Genomic DNA, 26,925 nt, shown 5'->3' with positions numbered 1-26,925 from the left:
ATGGTTAAAGTTAGGGTAAGGGGCTATGGCATGCATTATATCTAGGAGTGTCCTCACAAAAAACGCAAAACCAGCATATGTGTGTGTGTGCTTACCTGAGGCAGAAGGATACCTAACAGCAGTCCAGCCATTATCTTATAGTTGTCCATGAGCCAGATGAGGAAAGCATCAGTGCAGCCTCTGATGTGAATGGTATCAATCAGGTTTAAACGCTGTGAAAAAGAAAACATTTGAGTCACTTTTCTATTCTAGTCAGGAGGAACTTTGGCTTCAGTTTCATGTCCGAGGACACTTCAGTACGTGGACTGGAGAGCCAGGGATTGAACCACAGACCTCCTGGTTAGTGGTCCTAGACTTTTAAACGCCCTCTCATTCAGTGCATGCCAATTCATCTCCCAAACTGCTTTTAAATCACAACTAAAAGCACACATTTTTAAAATAGCCTTTCTTGATACAACATAATATTCAACAAAATGATATTATCGTTTCACCTGTTGTATTTGTTGTACTTTTTCTTCATTATTTTATCTTTTATGTATACCTGTTTATACTGTTTTAAATGCTCATCAGTAAAGTGTCCTTGTAAGACTTGAAAGGTGATTCAAATAAAAAGCATAGTAGGGCTGCAACAATTATTCAATTCATCGTATTATTAATTGATTACTATTAATTGATCGTTCTCTGAATTTTCAGTTTTTTGATATGTGAATATTTTCTGTTTTCTTTGCGCCATATAACAAAGAAATCACTAAAACTTAATTTTCAACATTTTCTGACATTTTAGAGACCGAACAAGTAAATATAATAACGTAAATAATCAACAGATGAATCGATTATGACGATAATCGTTAGTTGCAGCCCTAATGCATAGTATTATAATAATAACAATTGTTATCATACTACACTTGCATATACATTACACATTCCCATTCTTAATTCTTACCTGTCGCTTCAGTACATCACAGCCACACATGGTGTTGGCCACTTCATTAGGCTGAAAGCAGAGAGAGAATAAAAAGTAAGTGGTTAGATTGTTACAATTTAGACACACAGCTGAGTGACACTGTAAAACTGTAAGTCCAAGGTTTTTTTCTGTTGAAATATATTAATATTCAAACAAGACGAGATGAACCGTCCATCACTCATGGCTGTCTGGAACAGGAAGAATGGAGGAGGAAGAGGAGGAGGAGGAAAGGAGTGATCATTCATCAATCAATCAATTCAAGCCATTACACAAGATTCAGTGACATTAGCTCTTTAACACATTATTATGTGATGACATGATTAGCAGCAAGAATGAGAATGAGTGCTCAGAATCGCTTTGAATAGCATTAACTGAAGCTAATGGAATTTTATATAACCACCAGTATCCCTCTATTAAAACAAAACAAAAACTTTTCTTCCATCTCTGTAAAAAATGTTGTTGCAGCAGACTGTCAACATGAAAATCTTGAAATCTTGCTGACAGTTCTATTTTGTTATTTTGTTGCCTACATATTTAATTTTGTTATTTTATCACGATACATCAAAAGCGTCAACCAGGTGCAACAAGACTCTGTTGCCTACCTTGCGTCAACTCAGGTACACTGGAGTGTTTTTCTAGCCAGCTGCTTTTCCTTCCACCTCCATGATGTCCGTAGACAATTGTGTCTCATTTGTCTTTATGTTTTTGTTAAACTTGTAAAATTCTAAAACTTTGATTAGCACTGGCAAGTATTTTTTTGAAGTGACTGTGGTGAATAACAAGAAACCACACCGAGCCTTAATTATTGCTTCATCACTATCCAGTATCTTGACACTGTGATAACAGTAGGTTTGATTACAATATACAATTGGAAGAGATTACGCTGCGTAACCGTGTTTCCTCTACGTGACTTACAGAATTGACATTTAATGAGAAAACAGGAAACTAAAACTATGTTGGTTGACAGGAAATGAAATACTTGACATATGTGTCACAGTGATACAAAATACAAGTCAGTTGATGGAAAATAAATTCAAAAAAACAAACAAACAAAAAGTGTTGATTTCTTTTAATAAACTGTGCAAGCGTGTAGGTGCATTAATTAAAGGGAAAACGCTTGTGTGGGAGAAATTGCCTTGAGTGTGTTTGGTATGGCACAGATTTAATTACCACCATTATAATCAGTCTCAGTGGACTCACGCAGTACTAGAACAGCCCTGGTTAAAATCACCAATGCCTTGTTGACAGCAGCTTATTAATTTCTATTCTCTTTCTCATATATTAGCTTCTCTAGGATTCACTGACACCACACTCAGCTGGTTTAAAAATTCAGGAACTTTAGTTCTCATCACTCTTTACTTACATCCATTGACACCCCAAGGCTCTGTCCTGGGTCCTATACTCTTTACCATCTACCTCCTACCACTTGGCAACGTTTTAAGAAAGTTTGGGATCCATTTTCCACTTCTACTCTGATGACACCCAGCTCTATCTCTCCACTAATGCCGACTCAGCCCTCCCACCATTCTCAATTGGCTCGAAATCCACCCCAGTTAAATCTGATAAATTCTCAAATTCCACTGAATTTGCTGTCTCCGCCAAGTTAAGAGTCTGTATGTCTTCCTTGACAGTTCACTTCCATTCCAAGCTCACATCAATATAACATTGGAGCAAGGACATTTCTAAAACATGCAGGGCAGTGGGTCCCCAGGACCAGGATTGAGAAACCCTACAGTAAAATATGTAACCATAAACTGGCATTATGTGGATGGTACTGACAGATATACTGAGCAGGGATTAAAATAATTCATTCAGTTATTCTGAACAATCCAAACAGAAGGAAAGACTCTAATACTGAATGAAATACAAAGCCGCTTGAAATAATGTTACATTTACAATGTTACAATGTTAACATTTGAACAAATAGTGCTGTGATGACCACAGTACTTAAAACAGTAAAGAAATTGTGATACTGACCTTGGTAGTGACACAGCAGGTATATGGGACACCGCAGGCCATTGGACCAGGTGAAGAACAGTTGTGGTACATATTGAACTCCCAGTCGCTGTACTCGCGACCTCCACAACACTTAAACTGCCATAGATGAGAAAAATGGAGGAAGAAAGAAAAATATATGAGATATATTAAAGATAAAAAAGGAAAGCAACAAAATGTGTTGTCAACATTTGTTAAACAACATAATTTAAACAGGAATTCCCTTTTACGAGGGAGACCTGGCCAGGACAGCTCGCCAGTTACAGTTCAGTTAAATAATACATATAAACATATATGATACAGAATATAAAACAACAGTCAACAGTCATACATTCAAGGATGGGAGAGAAATAATTCTAATAAAACAGCTGCAAACTTTCTATCACAAAACTGTGTATCTTTTTCCATGGGGATTAGCAAGCTTTAATTGTTTCTGCTGTGACAGCAACATAATTAATGATCATTTGCATGTAATTTTGACTGTAATTTGAGTTTGTTTGTCTCTCTCTACCAAAATGTGTGTACAGGGGGGATGATTCAGCTGAGCATCATGGTTGAAAACATTACTATTATTATTATCATTATTAGACATTATATGATAATATAACACAGCATGATATTACAGCACACAACATAAGTCATTTCTAATTTCCTATCTCAACTAATCAATGACAATATCTAGTTTTACAACCTTGCTGAAACAGACCAACTGAACAATCAAAATATAACATGAAAATACTATGCAGTGCTCTCCAATGCATTCAAATGGGAAAATAAATGCATACCCATATTTTAAGGGCATATTGCCTATGTAAGACAAAGTCTCTGCAAACAATCAATCGTCAATGACAACAAATAATCAGAATAAGGTTTGAGCATAGTTTTCTAATGTGTTTTGTTCAACGGCTGCTGGAACAAATCTATTTTATCTCGCTTTGTTCAACATTCAGGGACCGTAAATTTCCCTCCAGAGGGAGGAAGCTCAAATTAACTGTGAAGACTGCGAATATGTGAGCACTGTGTTGGACCCTGAGGTTTAAATAGGTTTTTAAACTATGACACGAGACAAAAAGACGGAATAGATTCAGTAAAATCACAATGAAACAAGTTCATTGTGATTTTGTCAATGTGTCATCTGTCCAACATGAAAGAGCAGTAAGAGTCCTACAATCAATTACACTTGAGGCCACCATTGATACCTGCCAACCTGTTGTTGAAGATTTACCGGCACAAATCATGTAACACCAAGCCTCTACCTGACCTTCAGGAAAACAAAGTATGAATACTTCATTGGGACAATCAATAAGGGTGATAAGCTGTTTTGAAAGATAATGAATATTGCTTTTGGCTGAGAGCTTTTGAGTCACACTGACAAAACCCCTGCTCGAAACAACATCGTTAAAAGGTTTAAAAGTTAATTAAAAGTTTTACAGTGTCAAATCGTTTGTAGGGGTTTTTCCAGATAGCCACTTTGCCAAGCAACCACGATAACATCAATTTTTGTTATGGACCCCGTTTTGGCTTAACATCTTAATTATGATGTTGAAATTGATTGCCCGGGGTAATGAGCAATGAGAACACAAAAACAACACCTTCTGCACCTTCTGCATTCATATTTGTTTCCCGCCAGCCTTGCTTACACGTTGTAACCGTCTTTGCTATCAGGATGTGTTTTTTGCGGAAAAATGACATTGACAAATTACTCTATATACAATAGGGTTGGGAATCCCAGGGTACTTCACAATTACGATATGATGTGCGATACATGGTCCACAATACCAATAATATCATGATACAACGATTCTTTGATAATCAATATATTGATTATGACCCAAATTATGACCCACCCCAAATATACCAAAGAATGAATAGCAATATGGATCGATGCATCCATGTCCGCTTTATCCTCCACATGAGGGTATCGGGTCACTGGAGTCAATCCCAGCTGACACAGGGCAAATGTTGGGGTATACTCATGGACACACAGAGACAGCCCTTTTTCTAACTGGGTCATGAACCCGGTTCTTTTTGCTCCAAGGCAACAGCACTAACCACTATTCTGCCTTGTGGCCTGTCAATGTGGATATAATGATGAAATATAATTTTTTGCCACCAAATAATCTGTAATCTGGATCGGATCCAGGTGAAAGTGATGGTAGAGTGTCTGATCCTGCATAGACTTACCAAATTCCATTCAATTAAGATGGGTTGGCCGATTTCTTGAAAATTTCATTAAACAGTGCCAGCCTCAAAACACAACACAGACACTCGCACACGTGTTAAGCCCTGCCTTGCACGCAGCATGTTTTTTGGCTCACTGATACTGATGAGATTCACTCTTTTGGTTTTAGGTGACACAAAGGAAGTTGGATTCATAGTCATATCACTGAACTGAATCCTCTGTTAAAACTACAAAATGTACAACAAACATCATGAGGCACCGAAAGAGCGATGTGGAAATGAGGCATGATTTAACAACTGTAGCATTTTCCCAAACAACTTTTCATGCTGGATTGTTGACGACAACCACCTGAGATCCAATGTTTTCAAGTATTTGAACACACACAAAAAAAACATGCACTGCACTAAAACGACTGCAATCAAATCAAATTACACCAATATTGCCAAAATCAGTAATTTCTATTTGATATGTACTTTCACTGGATAGAGTGCACTTGCTGAGCTACCACAAAATAAACCCTTCATAAAAAGCCAAAGAGCAAAACTATGGACTGAGAACTGTGCTTTGCCATCATTTACTGAGACATGTACTTCATTAGGAGAAAGACATTTAAGTTAGGACGGCAAATAGAAAGAACAGGAGGACAAATGGGAAGCGGGGTCACACTGCATAGGCACAGTAAGAGAGGACAAGAGATAAAGAGAGAACATGAATAAATGAATATTAATTAGGCTGCTCTTTGGCACGACATCAGAAGGAAGTCTCTCTTCCTGGTGGCATGACACCAGGTAAAGTGTTTATGAGGTGATTAATGTCTGCAGTTGTTTGTTGTAAATCTGCAAACAGTACAGCTCCAGAGTGAGTCAGGAGTGCAGCTTTAAACTATTGTACCATCCATCACTCTTGCAGTAAATCCTTTACTTTGAGAAGATTCATGTCAAGTGCAGTTTAGGTTTCTTTGTTTTTTAAATCATCACAAGAGAACCCTAAAGCTCTCATTTCTCAAAAGACCTGTCAACAGCAATGACAGTGCAGCAGATGATTGAAGGACCTTCGTCTTCTCAAAAATCTAAAATATCTGAGCCATTCTACAATTTGCTGTAAAACACACTGGGACAAGGGCAATGCCACCTGCACCCTGTCTCAATTTAATTCCATTTCTGTTTGATCCCGGAACAAAGCGTGATTAATGCCTTAGTTCACAGCCTGCAATGTCCAGCAAAATTACCGCAGAGTTACAGCTTAATCTAAAGTATGAGACCAGTATTGACACACTGTGGATCAAGACGTGAGGTTATGGGATAAGAGTTTGAGATCTTACTGTAGATAACCATTAACCTATGCTATTATTAGAGGAGGAAAAAGATTATGTCTTTTGTGTAACTGACGACCAGTTGCCCTGGCAGACTGGGTGGTGCTGCGTTCTGTTTACATCAGTCAAAGGCTGTAAATGGCAGTGAAGTCACCGCTGAGTTGAGTAATATTCTGGACTGTTTGGGAAAAGTAGAATAACATTTCTGTAATTGTCAAGTAATACTATGGTAATTCTATGGTAAAATAAAATCTTATTTCTATCGTATTCACTATGCAATAACTTGATAATAACAAAGGAAAATGTGTGCTTGACAAAAAGGGGACTTGATTTAAACAGTTTAATGGTAATTAGCAATTTTGGTTCACAAAAAAATGATAGATGTAAAGAACCATTGTGCACTCATCATCAGGAGGAGGAACTATTATCTCACAGTGACATTCTCCTCTGCAGCAGCTGTGAATCTACAGTGACACAACCAGCGCAAACAATCTGTCATTCCATAGGGATTTAGACTATTCCTGCCAATGTTACATCAGCCTGCTATCTTAATGGATGGGCCAGGTGTGTGCGCCAATCAATCAGGATTTCTCCAGGTCAAATAGATGAAGCCAAGTGTCAATAAAAGAGAAGTGGAGGTGCAGATTGGTTCCCCCCCGACTTCTGATATCATTGATTTTGTTTATTGTTGATTTGTCTGTGTGATTTATCTATGTAACCACTGAAAAAAACCATTGACATTACATGAAAGGTGTTCTTTCTCACCACCTACATGTGGTGAGAAACTTCACTCGAACAACATCTGTTGGAACAGGTTACCATCAGGCAGGCCAGAAACATTCGGTTCAACAGATCACGTGTTGTTTCTAGAATATGTTTTACTGAACTCAGGGAGGAGGTACAGAGTTCCTCTTGTATGCAAGCATAATTACCTCAAACACTTGATACAATCAAACTCATACAGTAAACGAGCAATTCTGGGGGCAAAGGAAGGTAAACAAAGGTGATTGTACTGTATGTATGCGTATATGGATGTAGGTACGAATGGGGGTGTGAATGTACACGGTATGCATGGGTGTATGTATGTATGTATGACGTTTTTATGTATTGGTATGGACAACATGCATTGCTTGCATGGTTTCTGTTATGTTTTATGTTGTGTATGAATACTTTGAAAATATATCTGAATCTACACACACAGAAACTGGGCTACAAATATCAAGTTACCGGGACTTTTTGTGTCTTAAAATGCAAATCGGTAACAAAGCCAAAATGAAGTTAGAAATATGAATGATTGCTTCAGTGTCCATCTGTCACATGGCAGTGGGGAAGAAAGTGTCACAAGAATGGTACAGCAGCTGTGAGAAAACAGTGTATATGTGCGACTTTGTGTAAATTGTAATTGAAAAGGGCGTGAAATATTTCAGCAGTGTGACCTGGTGTGGTGTCATATCTGTAATTGCATGCAATGCAATATTTGCAACAAATCAATTACAGACATGAGCAGGCACAAAAACACACAGGCCACTTTATGCTCTTCACAACAATGTTCACATGTTTAATTATAATATTACACGTGCATTTATTAAAGTGCAGCATAGAAAACAAAGTAAGAATGTTTCACCATTTGCGAGGACTAGGCGTCTGAATTTACCAAGCACACTGGTGATGAGGGAAAATTAAATGAATGCAGGTCAGCAGTCTATTATCATTATGTATTATGAACGTTATGAAATGAGATTGTGTAACCCGTCAGTGTTGAAGACACAAAGAAAAACATTCTTGGTGGAATAAATATCACATTTCCATTAGAATACCGCTGCACAGTAGACAGAAAGGTCATCTTGAAATTAATTAATATGGGATAACATATGACCTGCCAATAATCCACAGATTTCCGTTGCCAAACCGGGATAGGATTTTACAACCATTTTCAGTGATTCCAGGCATATTACACATATTTCACAGCCATAACAAACACTGTACAGATGGATTATTATTGCACTGACAGATTTTTTTTCCTAATCCTTTCCAAAATTGAAAAATGTACTTGTTTTTTCCTTTTAAATGTGTTTTGTTTTAAATTACATTTTAGTTTGTCTATTAATTTAGTTTTGGGTCCAGGGTTCCCACAACTTGACATCAAATTCAAGGATTTTTTTCCAAGGACTATCCAGGACCAATTTCCTCATATTTAAGGACTCGAATGTGCTAACAGTTTAAGATGGCAGGTCAACTTGTAAGAGCCGCTTCGCCGATGGCGTCCACTTTTATGGATTTGCAGCACGCTCTGCATCTGGACCAGTGATTGTCCTTGGGATCTTGGACAAGTCAATCTTTGTCATTTTCTTTGGAGAGCAATTTCCAGCCATCATATAATATGCTCTCTCTTGGCTAACCTTTGTCGCTCATTGTTCTGCATGGAATCTCACGTCAACATAAGTCTGTGCGATAATGCGATAGTGATATAATACCACGATAGAAGTTTTCCTCAAACAATTTCCTTGACAATGAGAGAAACAGTGCATTGAACCAATCATGTGTCTGGGATAGCTTCAGCCAGGTCATGTGAAGTTGATGCACGCAGTGTAAGAAAAAAACATTCACAGTAATTAGACAATATGTGTTAAGCCTCACAGTGAGCTTAAACACTGCATAAACATATTCTGTATATATCGAACTTTTGTTGTATTGATATTGAATAAAAGTAAATTGAGATAACTGTTTTATTGCCTGAATTTCACCCAGAGTCATCACAAACACATGGGTACAGCCTCAATCTGGTTTAATTTTCTCTCTCCTTTGGCAGCCAACAATCAGCTTCACGCCATGAAAGGAAAAATATAGAAGAATCACCGGATAAACATAAAATCTGCTGCCAAAGCAAGCAGTCTATGTTATTTGGTTTGGAGTAATGATGTGGCCCCTGCCTTTGAAATTAATAAACACATGCAGGTAATAACCACAATTGTGCCAAAGCAAGAATGGCAACATGATATTTGGACCTGATCTGCACCAGCATCATTGTCTGTCTCTCTTCCTGGCAAATTGTACTGTCAGTACTTCATTATTGTACTGGCCCCTCATGAGTCATGGAAACAAACTCATAAACAAACAAAAAAATCACTCACAATGTATGTGTCTGCAAAAAGCTGCCAATTCAACATTATCATCATTTTGTCATAACTGGTAGCCTGAGAATGCAAGTCCAATTTTCACTCTCTTTTACCTCTATTTTATAGTCTTCACCAAATCCCAAAGGAAATATCTGACTTTCACTTTCTCTGCCAAATGCAGAGTCATTTACTCTGTGTGTGTGTGTATGTGTGTTTGGAGTCCTCAAGGAGACAAAAACCTGATCCTAAGGAGGCAGAATCGAATTTCTGAGGACCTGGCTAAGTGGTTCGGTTAAGGTTCCAGTTAGGCATTGAGCGTGTGTGTGTGTTCATTTGCTTGTTTCATGAAAAGAGCTGCTGCTGTTGTCAAGAATAACACTGTAAGAGCAAGACACTCTTGTCACATTGTTTTCATTCTGTTATTGAATACATTGCTATTGTACAAAAAGGTATTATAGCCACTGTAGAGTTTAAAGCTGCTGTTGCTGTTCAATACTCTGCTTCTGTTTGGTCTTCGCAACAGAAACTATGCAACATTATCTGCATGCTGTGAAGCAATACTATCAGACCGGACTGACGGAGCGTTTGTGTGTATGCACCCGCACACCAAGGATGAGTGGGGCAGTGGTGGTCTTTGAAACAGGAGAAGCTCATTTCAGGCCCATTTATTTATACATAAATTCTGCAAACGAACAACTAGAACAAAAAAACGCGATAATTATGTAAAACTGAAACACAGCCCTGGGAGAGAGAACACATTTCTCATATATAAATAAACAGCTGATTCTGAACGGACTAGTGACAAGTTCTAATCTCGCTCCAGCACACGTTTAGTATTGAACTGTAAATACAACACATTTTAGAGGAAGCTGAAGCCTTGCTGTCTTAGAGCAATCGCCACTGGAGCAGGGATAAGAAGTATTTACTTCATCAAACTGCTAAACTACTGTGTTGTTTGTGCAGCAGAATTGACTTCTGAATCTATACGTGGGTGCTTCTTTGTTCTCTTTTCAGTCATACTACAACCTGTCTGCAGCTTTACTAGCTTAATGTTCATTAGAATGAATGAATGAATGAATGTTTCAAATAGACAATCTTAGCACAGGGGACATCAGGAATTGGCATCTGCCAGATGACTAGAGGGATTTAAACTGAGGCAGCTGTTTCATTTTCCATTTATGAAATCACACAACCAGCCGAGTAACTACGTTTGGGCTTTCAATCCTCAAAAATAACATCTGATTAAAGCTACAATCCAGCTCTACTTATACAGGTGCTGGTCTCCGTGCACATTCCCTGGCAGCACAAAGCATTATTCTCACAGACCGAGAGAAAATTTGGTTTACGTTGTTGTAGGCTGCTTCTTAATTCCACTGTGTGATCAGTCTGCTGTTCCCTCATACAACATTCATAATGCTTAAGAGATCTTCAGGCTGTGTGCGTGTGTGTGTGTGTGTGTGTGTGGCAGCAGCAGACTAGACTCAGACTCATCAATTACACCCTTGTGATGCTAACTGCAGCTGCATTCATGTAACACATTTGATATGCCACATTTAAATTATGCTTCTTATCAAGTGACAGACATAACATAATCTTACCTTCTTCTGAACAAAGTCCATGATATTTTTGAAGTCCAGGTCGTCGTAGTAGTTCACTATGCCCTTTCTGATGTTCTTGTTCAGTAAATCCACAGTCTATAAAAGAATGCAAAATGTTCATAATTACACAACAAAATAAAGGGTGAACTGTCTCACTCACAGGAACAATGGCAGAGGCAGAATTCCACTGCTTGTGGTACTTTGCAGTCGTAGTTGACGGGGCTTTCCTTGGAGGAATAATTGACAGCCATTTAATTTATTAACCTGTTCAATTTTTATTTATTTTTTTTAATTTTAGATACTTTATTAATCCCCTTAGGGAAATTATTCTCTGCATTTTCACCCATCCTAGAATTAGGAGCAGTGGGCTGCCACACTGAGTAGCACCCAGGGATCAATGGGGGTTGGGTACCTTGCTCAGGGGTACCCCAGCCCTTTCAACCTGGTGGGGACTTGAACCGGCGACCTTCCGGTTACAAGCCAAGTTTCCTTTCCACTTGGCCACAGGCTACCCCTATAACCCTAGAGGGCAGGAATAAAAACAGTTTGGGAGTGTTGATGGGGTGATTAGCTACCTTGTTGGTTTGTTTTAAAGACAGTTGATGATCTACCATCAGTGTGTCAGAGAAGCAGATCCGGTGAGGAAATGCAGTGATTAGTCAAGGTGACTGATTCTCTCAACTGGAATACTGATACATGACCATCTGACAGCTCACATCTGTTCATCACAATCTGGTGCTTTGAGTTAGGTCAAAGTATCAACCTATCCAGACAGAGACTGAAGGTTAATATTTAAAATGCCATTTAATATACCCACAGATTCTTTCTTTCTCAGTTTCCTTTAGACAGCTGTTCATTTGTGGTAAATCTACTGTTTTGCCTCTTCAGACTGGTCACTGCTACACTTTAATACCTCCTCTAACCACTGATTATGAGTGAATAAGTTAAAATTAAGGAACTAGTAAAACAAAACGTATACCATTCCCTTGCATTTCTTATCCAAATGGCACACAGTCACCTGCCAAGTGTGGATTTTGCCGAGTGACCCATTCAACTTAAATTTTCAAACTGTCAAACTAAACTGTTGGACAGCTACATGATTAACAGACAGACAGATATTCTTTGAATTAATTGAGAGAGGAATTGTAATGTAGCAGTCGTATAAAGAGAAATAGAAAATGCATATTTTGCCTTGTTTTTTGTTTTGTTTTTGCTGGACCACCTTTAGCTGGGATTTCAACATGCATTTGCTGTGAGATCCCTTCAATAAGCCTATGCAGTGTCACATACATTTGCATTAATGTATCTTGTATTTATGAGTTGGACCTCACGAGATCCATGATCCATTCTTTTATAATTTAAGTCATCTTGAAGTATGAAGAGTATTAAAGGTTTTCAGCTCATCTCTATCTGGGCACATAACTTTGCCGAATCTCGACCTGACCCACTGAAACAACCCCAGATGATAATACCGTCCCTACATGCTTGTACATATGCATTAGCTTGCATAAGCAGTGTATTTAATAATCAAAGCTCATAATGATTGCAATTATATGCACTTGTATGAGACGAGAATCAGTTTCTTCTAATACAATCTATAAAGGATTAGATTTCGATACATGAAACCCTAAAGAAGATCAGTGTACACTAGGCATTGTTGGTATGTTTCCCCTGAGCTAAAATACTATTTTAATGTCATTAGTGAGAGTTGTTCTGTTTACAATCTTTTTTTTTTTTTTTAAAGAGTTAAGATTGCATTTGTTTTTTTAAGGTTTTGAATTAATTTTTATTAAAAACACATCCATTATGTGCTTATTTCTTCTGTCAGAGGTGTTGTTGACATTGCGGATCTGTTAGAGCTTCACCTACACCTACACCTACAGCTCCTCATCCTAACAGGCTATTTTTAACCATCCACACCATTAATCTAACAATCAAACCTTCCATGTAATCTTTTTCATAAATAAATAAATAAATAGAGCGCATAAACGTTGGGGGAGCCATGAGAGGCTAATGATCTGAACCAATAGCGAGAATCATTTCATTAACATTAATTTTGGCTTTGCCAAAGAGCAATAATACAGCAAATGAAAATGTTCATGCCATGCTGTGTGATGGGATTTCACAGGCGGGTGGTCCAGACTCCAGGGCTGCTTGGTATGATAGTGAAAACACCGCCTTTTTACATATACTACCTGCAGTGCCTCACTGAAGAAAAGGGATTCTACATACAGAGCGGTAATTACTGATAGTAAGAACTATGCATTCAGTAAAAAAAAAAAAAGCCTTGAAATGTCAAATTATACAGAGTCTTCTTAGTATTTTTCATGATCACAACATAGACTGTGGATGTTATTAGATTATTTTGTATGAAGGGGAAATGTGATTAAAAACTGAGGACAGAGGTAGAATTCAACAAGGAGAGAATACAAAAGAAAGATTATGAGTGAAACATTAAAAGCAAGAAAGACAGAAGATTAATACAGATTCACAAAGGCAGATCAGGACAGCAGTGCGGGCCGACCGCATACTATTATCACACAACAACAATCCTATTTCCTCTTTGATCAGATTACGTGTGATTATGCTGGCCCTGTACATTTCCTCACCCGGAACATTAGCAAATACATTTTCAGTATGATGTCAGTGAAATTCCTATTGAATAAAATATACCACTTAAATATTATTCATAATGTTGACTGTCCATTTTTAATGATAATAATGATATTAAGATTTTTCCAATTTATTCTATGCCACTAAATCCTGTTTTTTTAAATGTAATGTAATATAGTGTTTCATGGTTAATTCATTTATATTATCCCCATGCGTATTGTATGCAAGAGTGAAATGACTTTACAGTCTGAGAAATCCACTCTTCCAGGAGAAGCAAATATGTAGCTCGGGTCTAAATTAGCTCGATGTGGATAAATCGTCTACTTTTGATATTACCACCCCGACACTTAATATTGTAATCTTAATTTACTTTTCATTACTGATTCTGACAGATTGTGGATCAGCACCTTAGAAAACTCACCTGGTTGCGGAATACCAGCGCCAAGATTCCTCCCAGCAGCTCCAGGATCAGACAAATGGCCAGAGTGTACATGAACTGTGAGCAAACAGACAACAGAGAGATAAAATTGGTACCTTAGCGATCATATATTAAGGGTTTGATTAATGCCTCAAAGCTCCAGGGTGGAACTTCTTAACAACACATTTGTGCTGATACATTTCAAAAGACATATTTCTCCAACTATACAACAAATACAAATACCTAAACTGTACAACAAATACATTTTTACAGTCTGTGCATTGTGAAGCAAAGGATATATATACCAGATTGTATTAGATTTGACATTTTATCTTTCTGATATCTGATGCAGTGATTATGATCAGAGTATCAGAGCCAGGTGTTCTTTAGCAGCCGATTCCACTTCTGAAACTTTCGGTCAGAGTTTCACGGCAATTTCAGCCGACACAAGAACAAAATACTTCCATACTGAGGAAAAACAGAGAGTTATGTGGAGCTGATGCTCAATCCGCATTGTAATTTATGATTAGGGCCATACTTTCGTTTTTTAGTTTAGATTTAGTGGTTAGCACTCTTGCCTTTGGAGCAAGAAGACCGGGATTCACGACCTTGTCGAAACAAGGATTTGGAATGTTCTCCCTGTGTGTGAGTAGGTTTTCTCTGGGTTCTCCAGTTTCCTCCAACAGTCCAACAACATGCAGGTTTGGGGATTAGACAAATTGGACACTCTGAATTGACCATGAGAGTGGATGGTTGTTTGTCTCTCTGTGGCTCTGAGATGGACTGGCGATCTGTCCAGGATGTTCCACGCCTTTCACCCTATGTAAACTGGGATTGGCACCAGTGACCCCCATGTGGATGATAAAGTGGTGGATGATGGATGATGGATGGAATTTATGAGTTGTGGACAACAGCTGTTTGGATAACAAACAAATGTGTGTTAAGTTAAATTCACAGGTAGAGGCTGCTCTGATCTTTGTCAATGTCCACTAAGGCTCCTGCCGATGGCAGTTTCTCCTTCCATCCGTTCTGAGTATTACTGCTGAGTATCCTCTTATAGCTACAATGTCCATGAATCCATCCATCCACCCATCTGTCATCTACACCACTTATCCTTTGGGGGTCAAAGGTGGAAGCTGGAGACAATCCCAGCTGACGTTGAGCGAGAGCCAGTGAAAACTCTGGACAGGTCACTAGCCTATCACAGAGACCAACAACCATTCTCTCACTCACATTCATACCTTAACTCAATAATTGAGTTATTTAGTTTGGCCACAGTGCATCATCTTCAAATGGCTACTTGAAAGTGGTTACATGACCATGACTCTGAGGTAAATGCACTTCTGTGACCTTCTCTGTCACACATCTCGATCCAATATAACACCTTTAGGATGTGGTAGACCCAGAGATGCTGATAAAACTGCAGCAAATGACAGATGCCGTTACTTCAACATGGACCAAAGACATCTGACCAACATCTTAAGGAACCCAAGCTACAAAGAGTTTATAGAACAGACATTTTGAAAGCAAATGAAAGGTCATATTATCATAATTTTATAGGATAAGATTAAAAGGAACATTTAGATCAAGATAAAGATCCAAGATCAAGGTTTCTTAATTGTCATTTGTAATTCAGCACATAACTCCATTAGCTGCTGGCTAACAGCTTAGCTCGCAGACCACATACTTTCCATACCACACAGCACTTTCATACACATCACTGCAAAGGGGGGGCATGGATTTAGGCCAAGCTGCTGGACGACTTGGTTATTACTTCACACAGTCTGAAGCACTTGTAGGCTGAATATTTTGAACTCAAACATGTTTGTGAGGTTCGAGTTTGAACTTTCCCACCCAAGTTCAAACAGATATCCAAATCTTTGGATTTAAAAAGTGACAGTTCTACCAAAAAGCAAGGTCCTTGGATAAAGTACATTATAAAAGGCCATTTTAACATTTAGCCGCCAAGTTTGATTATCGGGAATTACCATTAAAGAAATCTGTGACGTTATTCTTACTAGTCAAAAATACAGTTTCAGATATCTGCAATTCAGTTTTTAGTAGTCAGAATGACGTCATGTTTACCATTCATTATAGATCTCTAATTCCAGTTTCAGATATCTAAAACATCATTCTGACTATCTGAAACTTAATTCAAGATATCTTAAAAGGACAATGTAGATATCTTCAATTGAGGATATATGAAGATATCTTGATCTTGACTAGTTACAATGACATTGTAGATATCTGAAACTGGAATCTATCTACGATTATTGTAGATACCTATTACAACAAACCCCATAAGCACGAAAGGCAAAAGTGACGTCATTGTAACTAATAAAAAAAAAAAACTGAATTATGGATATCTGTGACATAATTTTGACGAGTAAAAACTGACACTGTAGTCACTGGATCCAATCCCAGCTGACACAGGGTGGAACTCTGGACAGGTCAAACACACAGAGACGAACAACCATTCACACCTATGGGAAATATAGAGTGTCCTATTAACTTCTGCATGTTTTTGGACTGTGGGAGGAAACCCGAGTACCTGGAGAAAACCCACGCACTTTATGAGATTTATTTTAAAGTGATTATACACTTACACAAACATACTTCTGAGTAGCAGCACTGAATTAAAATGTAATAAATAGTAATAAATCTCAATATAAATTAAGATGATGTTCATATAATTAGAGTGCTAGAAGGCACATATTTAAAAAGTGCATCTATAAGTGCATTGTTGCATGGATGTGAAGAGCCAATTTAAAGTCCATTTAAAGTGTAAACAGTGGCTGTCAGATTAGAGGTAATGGAAGAGGGTGTATATTGCCACTGGGAGTTTAAGAGGCAGATTGCCTCTGGCAAAAAGCTGTTATGCAGCCTGTCAGTTGTGGCACAGATGCTACTGTACCTTTTCTCTGACTGCATGGGGGGGGAAATAGGCTGTTGTAAGCAGGGGCTGCAGTAAACATCCGTCGCTCCACAATGATGTTTCTTTAATCATCTTACAGACTTTATTCTTTGAAAACAAATGTGTAAGAACATCACTCACCACTTTCAGCAAAGTTAGATTATCCCTCAGTGACGCCAATACTCCGATGAAAGAAACGACAAACATGACAATTCCCAGCAGAATCAGGATGATGGCTGGGGCCAAAAACATCCCCTCTAATGTCTTGTAGCGTTGTCTCTCCACTTCAGCATAGATGCCAATGGCGAGGACAAATCCGCCTATTAACTGGAAACACAATAAGCAGGATAATATGTTCAGCTTGAGCATGACGGGAAACAAATAATAAGGAGGAATTCTGAATAATTCATCAGCCTTAAATAAGACTAAATGAAAGAAAACAAGCAATGCATCAAAGACAAAGAGCCTAGCAGTTACAAAGGAGTGACAATCATTCCCATTAACATGTATTTTTTCAAACAACACGTTTATTCTGTTGCCGTTTATGAAATTCCTCATGTTCATTAATGTTTGTACAGATCAGTTCAGGATGACCAGACAATGGTGCTGACGTTACACAACTATTTTAATATTAATTGTCAAAAGTTGTGATTGGTACCAAAATAGCCAGTCCATAATATCCGACTTTCTAGCACCCTTAGGATACCAAGCACATTTTTCCAATATCTAGAGGGTGGAACTGGACACACAGCAGTCTGACAATAATTGTCACTTGCAGGTAACAAAAGGAACCAAAACACTGCCGAATTTTTTTTTTAAATACCATATATGATGAAGGGGAATTTTTTTAAGGATTAAGCTCAGCATGCAACAGTGTTCAGTTGGTGGGCTACACTGTGTGACACTAGAATGATGTTATGAAGCTATTATGCAGCTTGTGTAGCCATCAACATCCATCTTTCAAACCCCATGTTGGAAGTGCAAACAAGATCAGGGTCTACCATTCCAAACTGTACAATGGTGAGCTAGACTGCACTAGTACTGCTCCCCTGTGCCACTGGGGGTAAGCTTTAACAACACCCTCCCTCACACAAACCCTCAGATGGCTGAATTTATAGATGGTCGATTTTATACAATTGCAAAATGCAACAAATATTGACAAACATCTATGTAGATACTGTATGCTCAAGATATCAAATTGAGTGCAGGCCAAAATGACCCTCACGAAAATGACACCACCAGGAAATGGTTGACATTTATGGTTTTGTGAGAAACGTCTTTATCACTGGACCAACAGACAATATTCATTCTCCATATTTATGTTTCATCATAACACTGCTATCATGGCAGTGGATTAGCCAATAGTGGACTTTTCTATGGACCAAAGTCTCTGACCACTGGCCTGTCAGTAGGAATCTTTACAGCCTGGAGAGTATGACGTTTGCGCTGCATAACCCACACAGCATAATTACAGACTAATTACAGCATAATCTATATTTTTATCAGACTGGAGTGGACTGTGGTATCAAATAATTCAACGTTATTATTGTTAATGACAACGTTCTTTAATTAGGTTGTTTTTGTTTGGTTTACAGTTTAGACACAATGTGTGATGCCTGGAGTACACATAGACAAACACAACGCATGCACACACGCACACACCCACATTCTGCATGTGGTAATTTTCTCTCATTCAATTACTCAAACATAATTCAGTAATAATCAATTCAGACTATATTTTGAACTATAAGTGATTTGTGGAGCAAATAATTTGTCTAGACTGCACAAACTGCACACACACACACACACATTACATGATAATAGTACTTCCAACTTATTGAGAACTTATTCAGCAACAAGACTTCAGACAGGGTCGGGGGAATCCCAGCCCTTCAACTGACCAGAGATTTAAAACTAACAACCCTCCAGTTACAAGACCAATTTCCCTTTTAATGGTCTTAAATTTCACCCTGAATCTGCGATTTCTTTTTGTATCCATTCTCTTCTTTTATGAAATCAAATAGAGGATGTGGGGCATGGCAGACACAAAACTTCATCCTGCTCCATCCATTTTGTCTTTTCTGTCAAACCCAAATCTCATTGTAAACCCCATAATATATATGACCTGGGTTATATGGTCCACAGGTTACATACACGACTCATCGCTCCAAGAATAGTCGAAATGGCAAAGCCGACCTGCTGAAGTTAAAACTGAGCATCAGAATGAGAAAGAAATGTGATTTAAGTAACTTTGAATGTGTCATGGCAGTCGGTGCCAGATAGGCTGGTCTGAGTAATTTAGAAAGACCAAAAGCCTAAATATAATTATCGCAAATGCAAAACAACAGGTTCAAAATGTAATTAATGCCAGCTGCTATTAGCCCTAGAATGACTCTCTGAATTTGTAAGCTGTATTATAACTGTTTTTTTATTATTATTTGTGGTCTTTGTTTTTACTGTTGGCTCTGAATAAAATCCACTCCCTCAGTAAAAATAAAGCACCCTATAACCTAGAATACAACAGCATTTTTTAAACACCTGACATCATTCACAATATTTAAATAAAAAATCTACTTTCATGATGGTCACTTCATTTCCAAATAGAATACAGGGAAGGACTGCCTAAATGATAAAGATACAAGTGTTTGCACTGTAAATGGATAAGCCACACGTTTGATACGTGACTAGTTCATTTAACAGCATTGTGAAATATTCGGTTTTCCTCCAGCAACTGACAACTGGGAACAAGTCACAAGTGTCATGTTCATTCTTCCCCAAAAAGTCAAGTTAATTCATTTAAACGTTGAGCAAATTTAATTAGTAATGAACATTCATCCTGTTAACAGCGGCACAAGTTCAGACAAACCTCAGCTCACTGACAAAAGATAAACAAGTGAGACAGAAACTTGATTCTCCTGTCAGAGTGAGAATACTGTAATTACTACCCAGTCCAGTGTGAAGTGTTTTTCCTTAAGCCATCTGCAATCTGTGTCACATTAACATGTACGGGCATGAACCATTTGCATAAAATAAATGTCGCCCAGCAGCTAATTACAGAGAACAATCAGCAACTATGACTTGCAATTCCTTCCACAGACAAAACTGACTGTGTTTAAGCTGTTCAGACAGTTCAGAGAAACAAAAAATGGTTTATTTAGCTACAATGTCCTCCACATATAGATAGTTTTGATTATTTCTGCTCTTTTCAAATGTGCATACCTGAACAAAACAAATACTGTGTATGAAACAAAGTTGAGTATAATTATTCATATTTCACAATTATACTTAAAAGATAATTGCTAGTTCAGATTACAGCTATAACTAATTATCATTTAGTATTGTGTTGAATAATTCATTTGAGTGTTTTGATTTAACTGAGCAGTTTCTGTTTCCGTTGCCCTCTCTATCTTTGGTGTGTGTGGACAACAAGAGATTTGAGGATGTCATCATTCTGATATTTTGGGAAACACAGATCAACGTTTTTCCACTATTTACAGACAATTCATGGACCAAAGAGCTGTCGGAATAAAGGACTTTTAACAAAAGTATCTCCCCGTGGAGGAGTATTTCACAGTGAGCTTTAAAATGTTGGTTATTACTCATTTTACAAAACAAGTCGCAAACATTCCCCCACACGCACACGCACACACACACACACACACAGAGCTGTGGTATATGTAAAATCACAGCATGCTGCTATTTAAGACACCTTGTTCTTTAACACGTTTGTTGCGAACTACCACCAGCCTCCATGTTATCTGTATTTTTCTCATCATCCTTCAGGAGAGTAGGAGTGGAGGAAGCAGATGAAGAAAGCAGGGACAACAAACTAGTAGACTTTTGAAGGTCCGAGTATTGTTTATACTGCGTAACGTGATGCCTGTTCCTTACATGTCTGCGCTTGCTGTATGTTATGGTATCTTGCTGCTGCTGCTGGCTGGTTACCAGCCACACCAAAACTTTTTATACCAAGTACCACCTGATAAAGTTTGAGCTCTTGAAGTTATCACCAACGTTAAAATACAGTGGGCAGTACAAATTCAGCTACAGACCTTTCACAGGAGACTGATGTATTCCCAATAAGACAATTTGCTATGCACTCAAAATTCCTCAGCTCCTCTCTGATCACATACCCTGGTATATACAGTAGAAGAATATTTCTGTACCACCAGAGGAAGCACGCGTATCACTGGTGGTACATGTACCACAGTTTGCGAACCATGGCATTAGGCCAATTCTAAGTTGGATTGTGAAACTTGTGTTAACGTGTATGTTAAAAATGAAATAAAATACAAGCTACAGCCTCACAAGAGCTGCTAGCATCACTTCTCACCAGTCATTCATTAAATGTGTCATAGGGCACAGGAAAATCAAAAGTACTGTTTTACTGTATATACAGGCAAATCACAAAGGCTGTAATTTCATTGTTTTATATTTAATTATGTGATGCCAATTCAAAAAACTGCAATAAATAAGTAAATCTCATCCTAACATTAGAGTATAGTAGTAAATATTTTGATGGTATCTACAAAAGAGTAAATATTGAACTGAAGTTTGACTTAAATAGTATTTTTTTTTTTTCTTCCTTCAGTTTCCTCCTTTAGGTGTCGCCATATGTAGATATTTTACCCTAAATGTTGAGCCCTAGTCTTGGACTAACTGTTATTTTGCCCATGATAATAAGAAAGCATCACTTGTGTATGAATATTTGCTACAGTCTGCATGTCGTGCGGGGATGCAAAAATAAACGGCTCTTAGCTTTCACAAGTATCACGCTGAGGTAAATCACATTGGTCAGAAGGGAGAACGTGCCTTTTACATGACTGAATCAACAAGCTGTTGCCGCAGAGTAAATATAACTTTTAATTTATTTCCACCCAACATTTCAAACCGACGATAGCACAAAGTATATCCATCTGTCTTCACAAATATAAAATCTGTCACGTTGTCTGCGCAACGGAGCAACTTCCACATTAGACTATGCTGCACAAATATGTTATTAGCTCCTATTTTCTGTTATGTCAAAACCATTTCCAGGCATTTTTCGAGACAAGTGTCATTTCCTGGACCTTTTATTTTCTCTCTCATTACATTTATGCATTTAAAAAAAAAAAACATACTAACACGTGTAAATTACTGACATCCAATTCTTGGTGTTGACAAGACATGGCATGTCCAAAACAAATTTAATAACTAAAAGAACTTGCAACTCTTCCTCAGCTGTCATCAATCTCTTTAACACTCAAACATAGAATTGAACCTTGTAGGTATTCTTATCACTACTTTCACTATGAAAATGGAGTCCATAAAAGCTCACTCACGAGTTTGTCATGTCTTTCAAACATGTCAAACTTTTAAAACGACTGAAGTCATCAGAGAAAAATGCCTGTGTTTTTGTAATTAACTGAATGTGTCTTCTAAAACCTCTGGACGAAATATTAATCTTACTAGCTTAAGAAAACCCTGGTGTTAACATTGTACTAATATGAAATAAAACTACTGCATGTAAAACAGCCAATTTTTTGTGTATCAACAATAAATGACCTAGCACTGCATAATGAAATAGTTCTATAAATAGTAAAATAATAAAAAGAAAATTAAGCTGTAAAATGTGTGGCTCTGATTTTTGATGGAGGCAAGTATTGTAGTATTGTTCCATCCCTACCTAACTTTAGGCTGCAGATAGATTTGTGGTAAGCTGAACAATAGTCATTTAGAGCCGAGAACTGCTGCAACATTATTTTCTATTTTCTTTTCCTCCATTTACTGAGAGAACTTTGCAGACCCTATACATCATGTGGTGGCCCACACATGACTCACGACATGTCACGGTACAGTATGACCACAGCAGGATTCAGTCTGTGAAACTTTCCACATATTCTGTAAGCCTGAATCCTCAGTTCCTCTTTATTGTTCTCTTTAGTGTAAGGGTTTTTAAGGACACACAGGATGTTGCATAGCACCAAGTAAAAGAAAGCAACAAATACATTTAAAAAAAGAGATTAAAAGACAGCTGTAAGGATTCTCAATGATCCAGGTCGTAGTTCCATCCAATGAGTATAGTCAAGTCAAGTTTTATTATTATAGCCCACCCCACACACACAGTTTACCTCAAAGGGCTTCTCAGTCTGTACAACAAATGACACCCCCTATCCTTAGACCAGGGATGCCTCAACTTTTTTTTTTACGAAGGCCAGATTTGATAATGTGAAGATTTGCGGGGGCCAAAGGTCCCTTCAGACCTTTTTTTTTAAACACTAAAAGTTACATACGAATGCACTGTTCTATAATAATTTCCCTGCCACACAGGAGTGAACAAATGAATAAAAAATGCTGCCTTTCTTTCTGGTGTCAGATAACACAATAACATAATAGGAGGTGAATGCGTGAATCGGACTCTAGTTTCAAAGAGCAACTCCTTACCAGCTGAGCTAATAGCGATGACATGTGAGGCCGATTTTCTGTCCCACCCTGTGCCTGGCCATAAATAATACATTATAAAACCGAAGCAGCTCTGGACATGCCTGCCTTAGACCCTCACATCGAGTGAGGAAAAACTCAACAAAAACCCTTGTACAGGGGAACGATGGGAGAAACCACAGGAAGAAGTCTCTCCCAGGATGGACGGACGGACGTGCAGTAGGTGTCACATGTACAGCTGGTATTAATATTACTATCAATATTAGCATTAATGAAGATGTTTGTACATAAAAAGCTGTGGGTGGTTCATAATAGCAGGGTATGTGATCGGAGTGGAGCTGATGAATTTGTGTAGAAAATGAAACAAATAAAATAATAACCAGACGTGACAAGCCACAGAATAATAACAACAATAATAATAATAATAATAATAATAATCTAAAGGAAAACAACAGGTTTCTCGCACAAATTCCTTATCGGCCCCTGGCGTTCATGCTCAGGCCCTAATAATACATGAAATAATAATTAGATTCATCTTAATATAATTTCACTATACCAGTGTCTTAAGTAAATGTGAGGATGATGAGAGCGCAAATTATCTAAAGCTTATGTTATTATTGTATGTTAACGTTATTGAGAGCTCAATATTTTCTCAGGTGGTACTTGGTTTAAAAATGTTGAGAATCACTGGTTTAGTCTTTGCCTTAATAAAGAATTACACCCAGTTTATTTACAGTCAGCAGCAGCAGCAGCAGCAGCACAGAGATAAGGCAGGTAAGCTGAGGGTGAAGGTGCACACTGGAGGGAGGGTGTGGCCTCCTCGGGCGGCACACACAGGTTTACGTGGTTTGACTCCAACGTATAAAAAATGTCACTCACAACAGGTACAATTACAACACCTGTCGGCTTTAAGCTACGCCGAACGCTGTCATTTCACTGTTACATCGAACTCACGCGAACACAGTTGTAGTTTGGAGCAGAACAACAACAAAAAAAACACACACACACACACACACACACACACACACCCTGTCTGTCACCAAGTGTGTGTGTGTGTGTGTCCCAGAGCTGGATATTATGTCGGAACGAAGCTCGCGCTCCACGCTAACAAACGACAACCGTGGCGTTACTCACCCACCAGACGATGGCATAAAAGAACAGGATGAATTTGAGTAAAATGTAGGAGAATCTCTGACAATATCGAATCTCTCCTTCTTTGGACATCGTGGCCGAGGACAGTTTTTTATCTAAGCAGGTCCTCGCGCTGATGTTGACAGAGCACTTCCGCGTTGTGTCGTCACCACACCTGGAAGCGCGCGACGGATGGGATTGATGGAGGGATAGACACAGACGGACGGACGGACAGACAGAGAGCTAGAGAGATGAGCGCTCATCTTCCCTTAGTCCACTTTCGCTGCCTTTGTTCTTCCTTCTAACTAACTAATGATAATGATGATGATGATGATGATACATTTTATTTATAAGCGCCTTTATAACTACAATGAAACAGCAGCAAAACAGACAAAGATAGACTAGGATAAAGTCAGATAGAACAATGGAATTACAGAGAGTATGCTGATTTGAACAGATGAGTAAAAGTTAAATATTTTTCAAAATAAAGTTTATAAATCTGCAAAAGTTCCAATGTATCACCTGAAAAAATCAACAGAAAATGTATTGTAATAATAATAACAATAACAATAATAACAAAATCAGTGGTTTTCCAACTTACCTGAGAAAATATTGATATTTTGAAGTAACTCCATTATCACCAATGTTAAAATACAGTGGCGTAAATAGGCCAAACAAAGTCGACTACGGACTTTTACACGAGACAATCTACTCTCTCATCCTCCTCCTCTTCCTCACATAAACTTCACACACTGGTATAGTGACAGTAGTTGGGATTTTCCTCCACCAGAGGAAGCTCCCCGTACCACAGTTTGAGAATCATAGAAGTAGACAAAACAGAATAAATTTGCATATTCACCCTGAAAAAATACATGTGAATGTCAAATAAACACGTTCTTCTGCTCACACAGTGACCAGCGAGAAAAGGCTATATCACACAAACCAGCCAAAATGTGTGTTTTGCTGCAGAAGCTCACCACATACTGTAGGTTTCTGGTGTGTGAGGGCCACCGTAGTTCCCCCGGTGCACTAGAGGAAGGTAGGGTGTGAGCGAAGAGGTTGTCAGTTTGTTATATTCTACAGACCAGCAAAGACCATGTGTGACTGGTTTACGGCCCGACATAAAGGAAATTTGAAGCAAAGTGTACGTTTAAACATCTTAATGTCATGTATTAAATAAAAGAATAAGTGTTTTTTCATTATACACTTATTATACATTATACGTGTCTCATTTACACTCCTCTTTTTTTTCCCTTCATTTATCGAAGTAAAAGTCTCACTGAGTTATAAACATTAGACTATCTATCTAAATTATCAGAGAGACATACAGAAATAGCAAAATAATTCTTCACATAACTTACTAACATGTGGACTTCAGCATCTTTTGAAGGAGGCAGTCTTAAAGCAGGATCTTTTTCACACTCACCACCTCTTCTGTGGCAAGACTTCCAAATCACACTTGTCTCAATACGCACATAAAAACACAAAAAATTGCTTTGTTTAAAGCTATTATTTACACCTGATTATGTGCAATATAAGGGTTCATAAAACCAAACATGGTACTTTGAGAGAATGTTGAGAGGACTCGGCATTAAAGTCTAAAAGATTAAAGGATCAAAACCTTACTAATGAACATATATGGCTCTTTTCCACTATACAGTCCCAGCACGACTTGGCACCTTTTTTTGGCTTTTCTATTAACAATAGTACCAGGTACTTTTTTAAGTACCTGCTCTGACAAGGTTCCAAGCGAGCTGAGCTGATACTATGTGCGACGTCAACAGACCGGCGCCCAGTGATTGGTCAGAGAATGTCTCGGCACTGGAAGAGTCATGTGCGCGACGTCCGACACAAGAAGCAAACCGAACAATGTCGAACTGTAGCTCAGTTAAAAAGATTTAAAAATCCTGAGAAAAATTGTTAATCTCCAACATTTACCAAGGAAATGTCTAAAATCTCAACATTGAACAGAGGTGTCTGGTGTATTTAGCTGCTGTAATCGCGAGCCCCCTTCCGCCCCATTTTAATTCAACGACCGTGTCAGACGGAGTCTGTGCTCCGGCCATGCAGGAAGTACCGAATGATAACAAATCTTTTTAATTAACTGATTCTAATGATTCAGTTACACCAAAAACAACTGCTTTACAAGTCTGTGTGTCACGTATAAAACGTTGTCAACGGCAGTTTCATGCAGCCGTGCCATGATGCCTCCGCCCACTTTGAGGAGGGTACTTTAGTGACAGAAAACCAACCAAACCGTGT

At 38.2% G+C, this 26,925-nt stretch overlaps 1 protein-coding gene across 4 annotated transcripts in view; it reads right to left on the bottom strand.

Moving 5' to 3' along the window:
* Window positions 1–26,197, bottom strand: part of tspan15 (tetraspanin 15) — a 32,332-nt gene extending 6,135 nt beyond the window's left edge. Inside the window, exons 1-8 of one of the 4 annotated variants that reach the window (XM_058630378.1) lie at window positions 26,025–26,197; window positions 25,641–25,692; window positions 17,254–17,439; window positions 14,202–14,276; window positions 11,168–11,263; window positions 2,942–3,058; window positions 944–994; window positions 96–212 (exon numbers count right to left, since the gene is read on the bottom strand). In XM_058630378.1, coding sequence (XP_058486361.1) covers window positions 96–212; window positions 944–994; window positions 2,942–3,058; window positions 11,168–11,263; window positions 14,202–14,276; window positions 17,254–17,439; window positions 25,641–25,692; window positions 26,025–26,044 — 714 coding nt within the window. In that variant the 5' untranslated portion in view covers window positions 26,045–26,197. Of the gene's footprint in view, window positions 1–95; window positions 213–943; window positions 995–2,941; window positions 3,059–11,167; window positions 11,264–14,201; window positions 14,277–17,253; window positions 17,440–24,666; window positions 24,819–25,640; window positions 25,693–26,024 lie in introns of those variants that run through there. The other 3 variants (XM_058630379.1, XM_058630380.1, XM_058630377.1) reach the window with 3 other exon arrangements.
* Window positions 26,198–26,925: the final 728 nt, after the last annotated feature.

This window comes from Solea solea, chromosome 5 (assembly GCF_958295425.1).
Source record: "Solea solea chromosome 5, fSolSol10.1, whole genome shotgun sequence".
Classification (NCBI taxonomy): domain Eukaryota; kingdom Metazoa; phylum Chordata; class Actinopteri; order Pleuronectiformes; family Soleidae; genus Solea; species Solea solea.
Note: the sequence above shows the minus strand (reverse complement) of the source record. Positions and strands in the feature narration are given on the sequence as shown.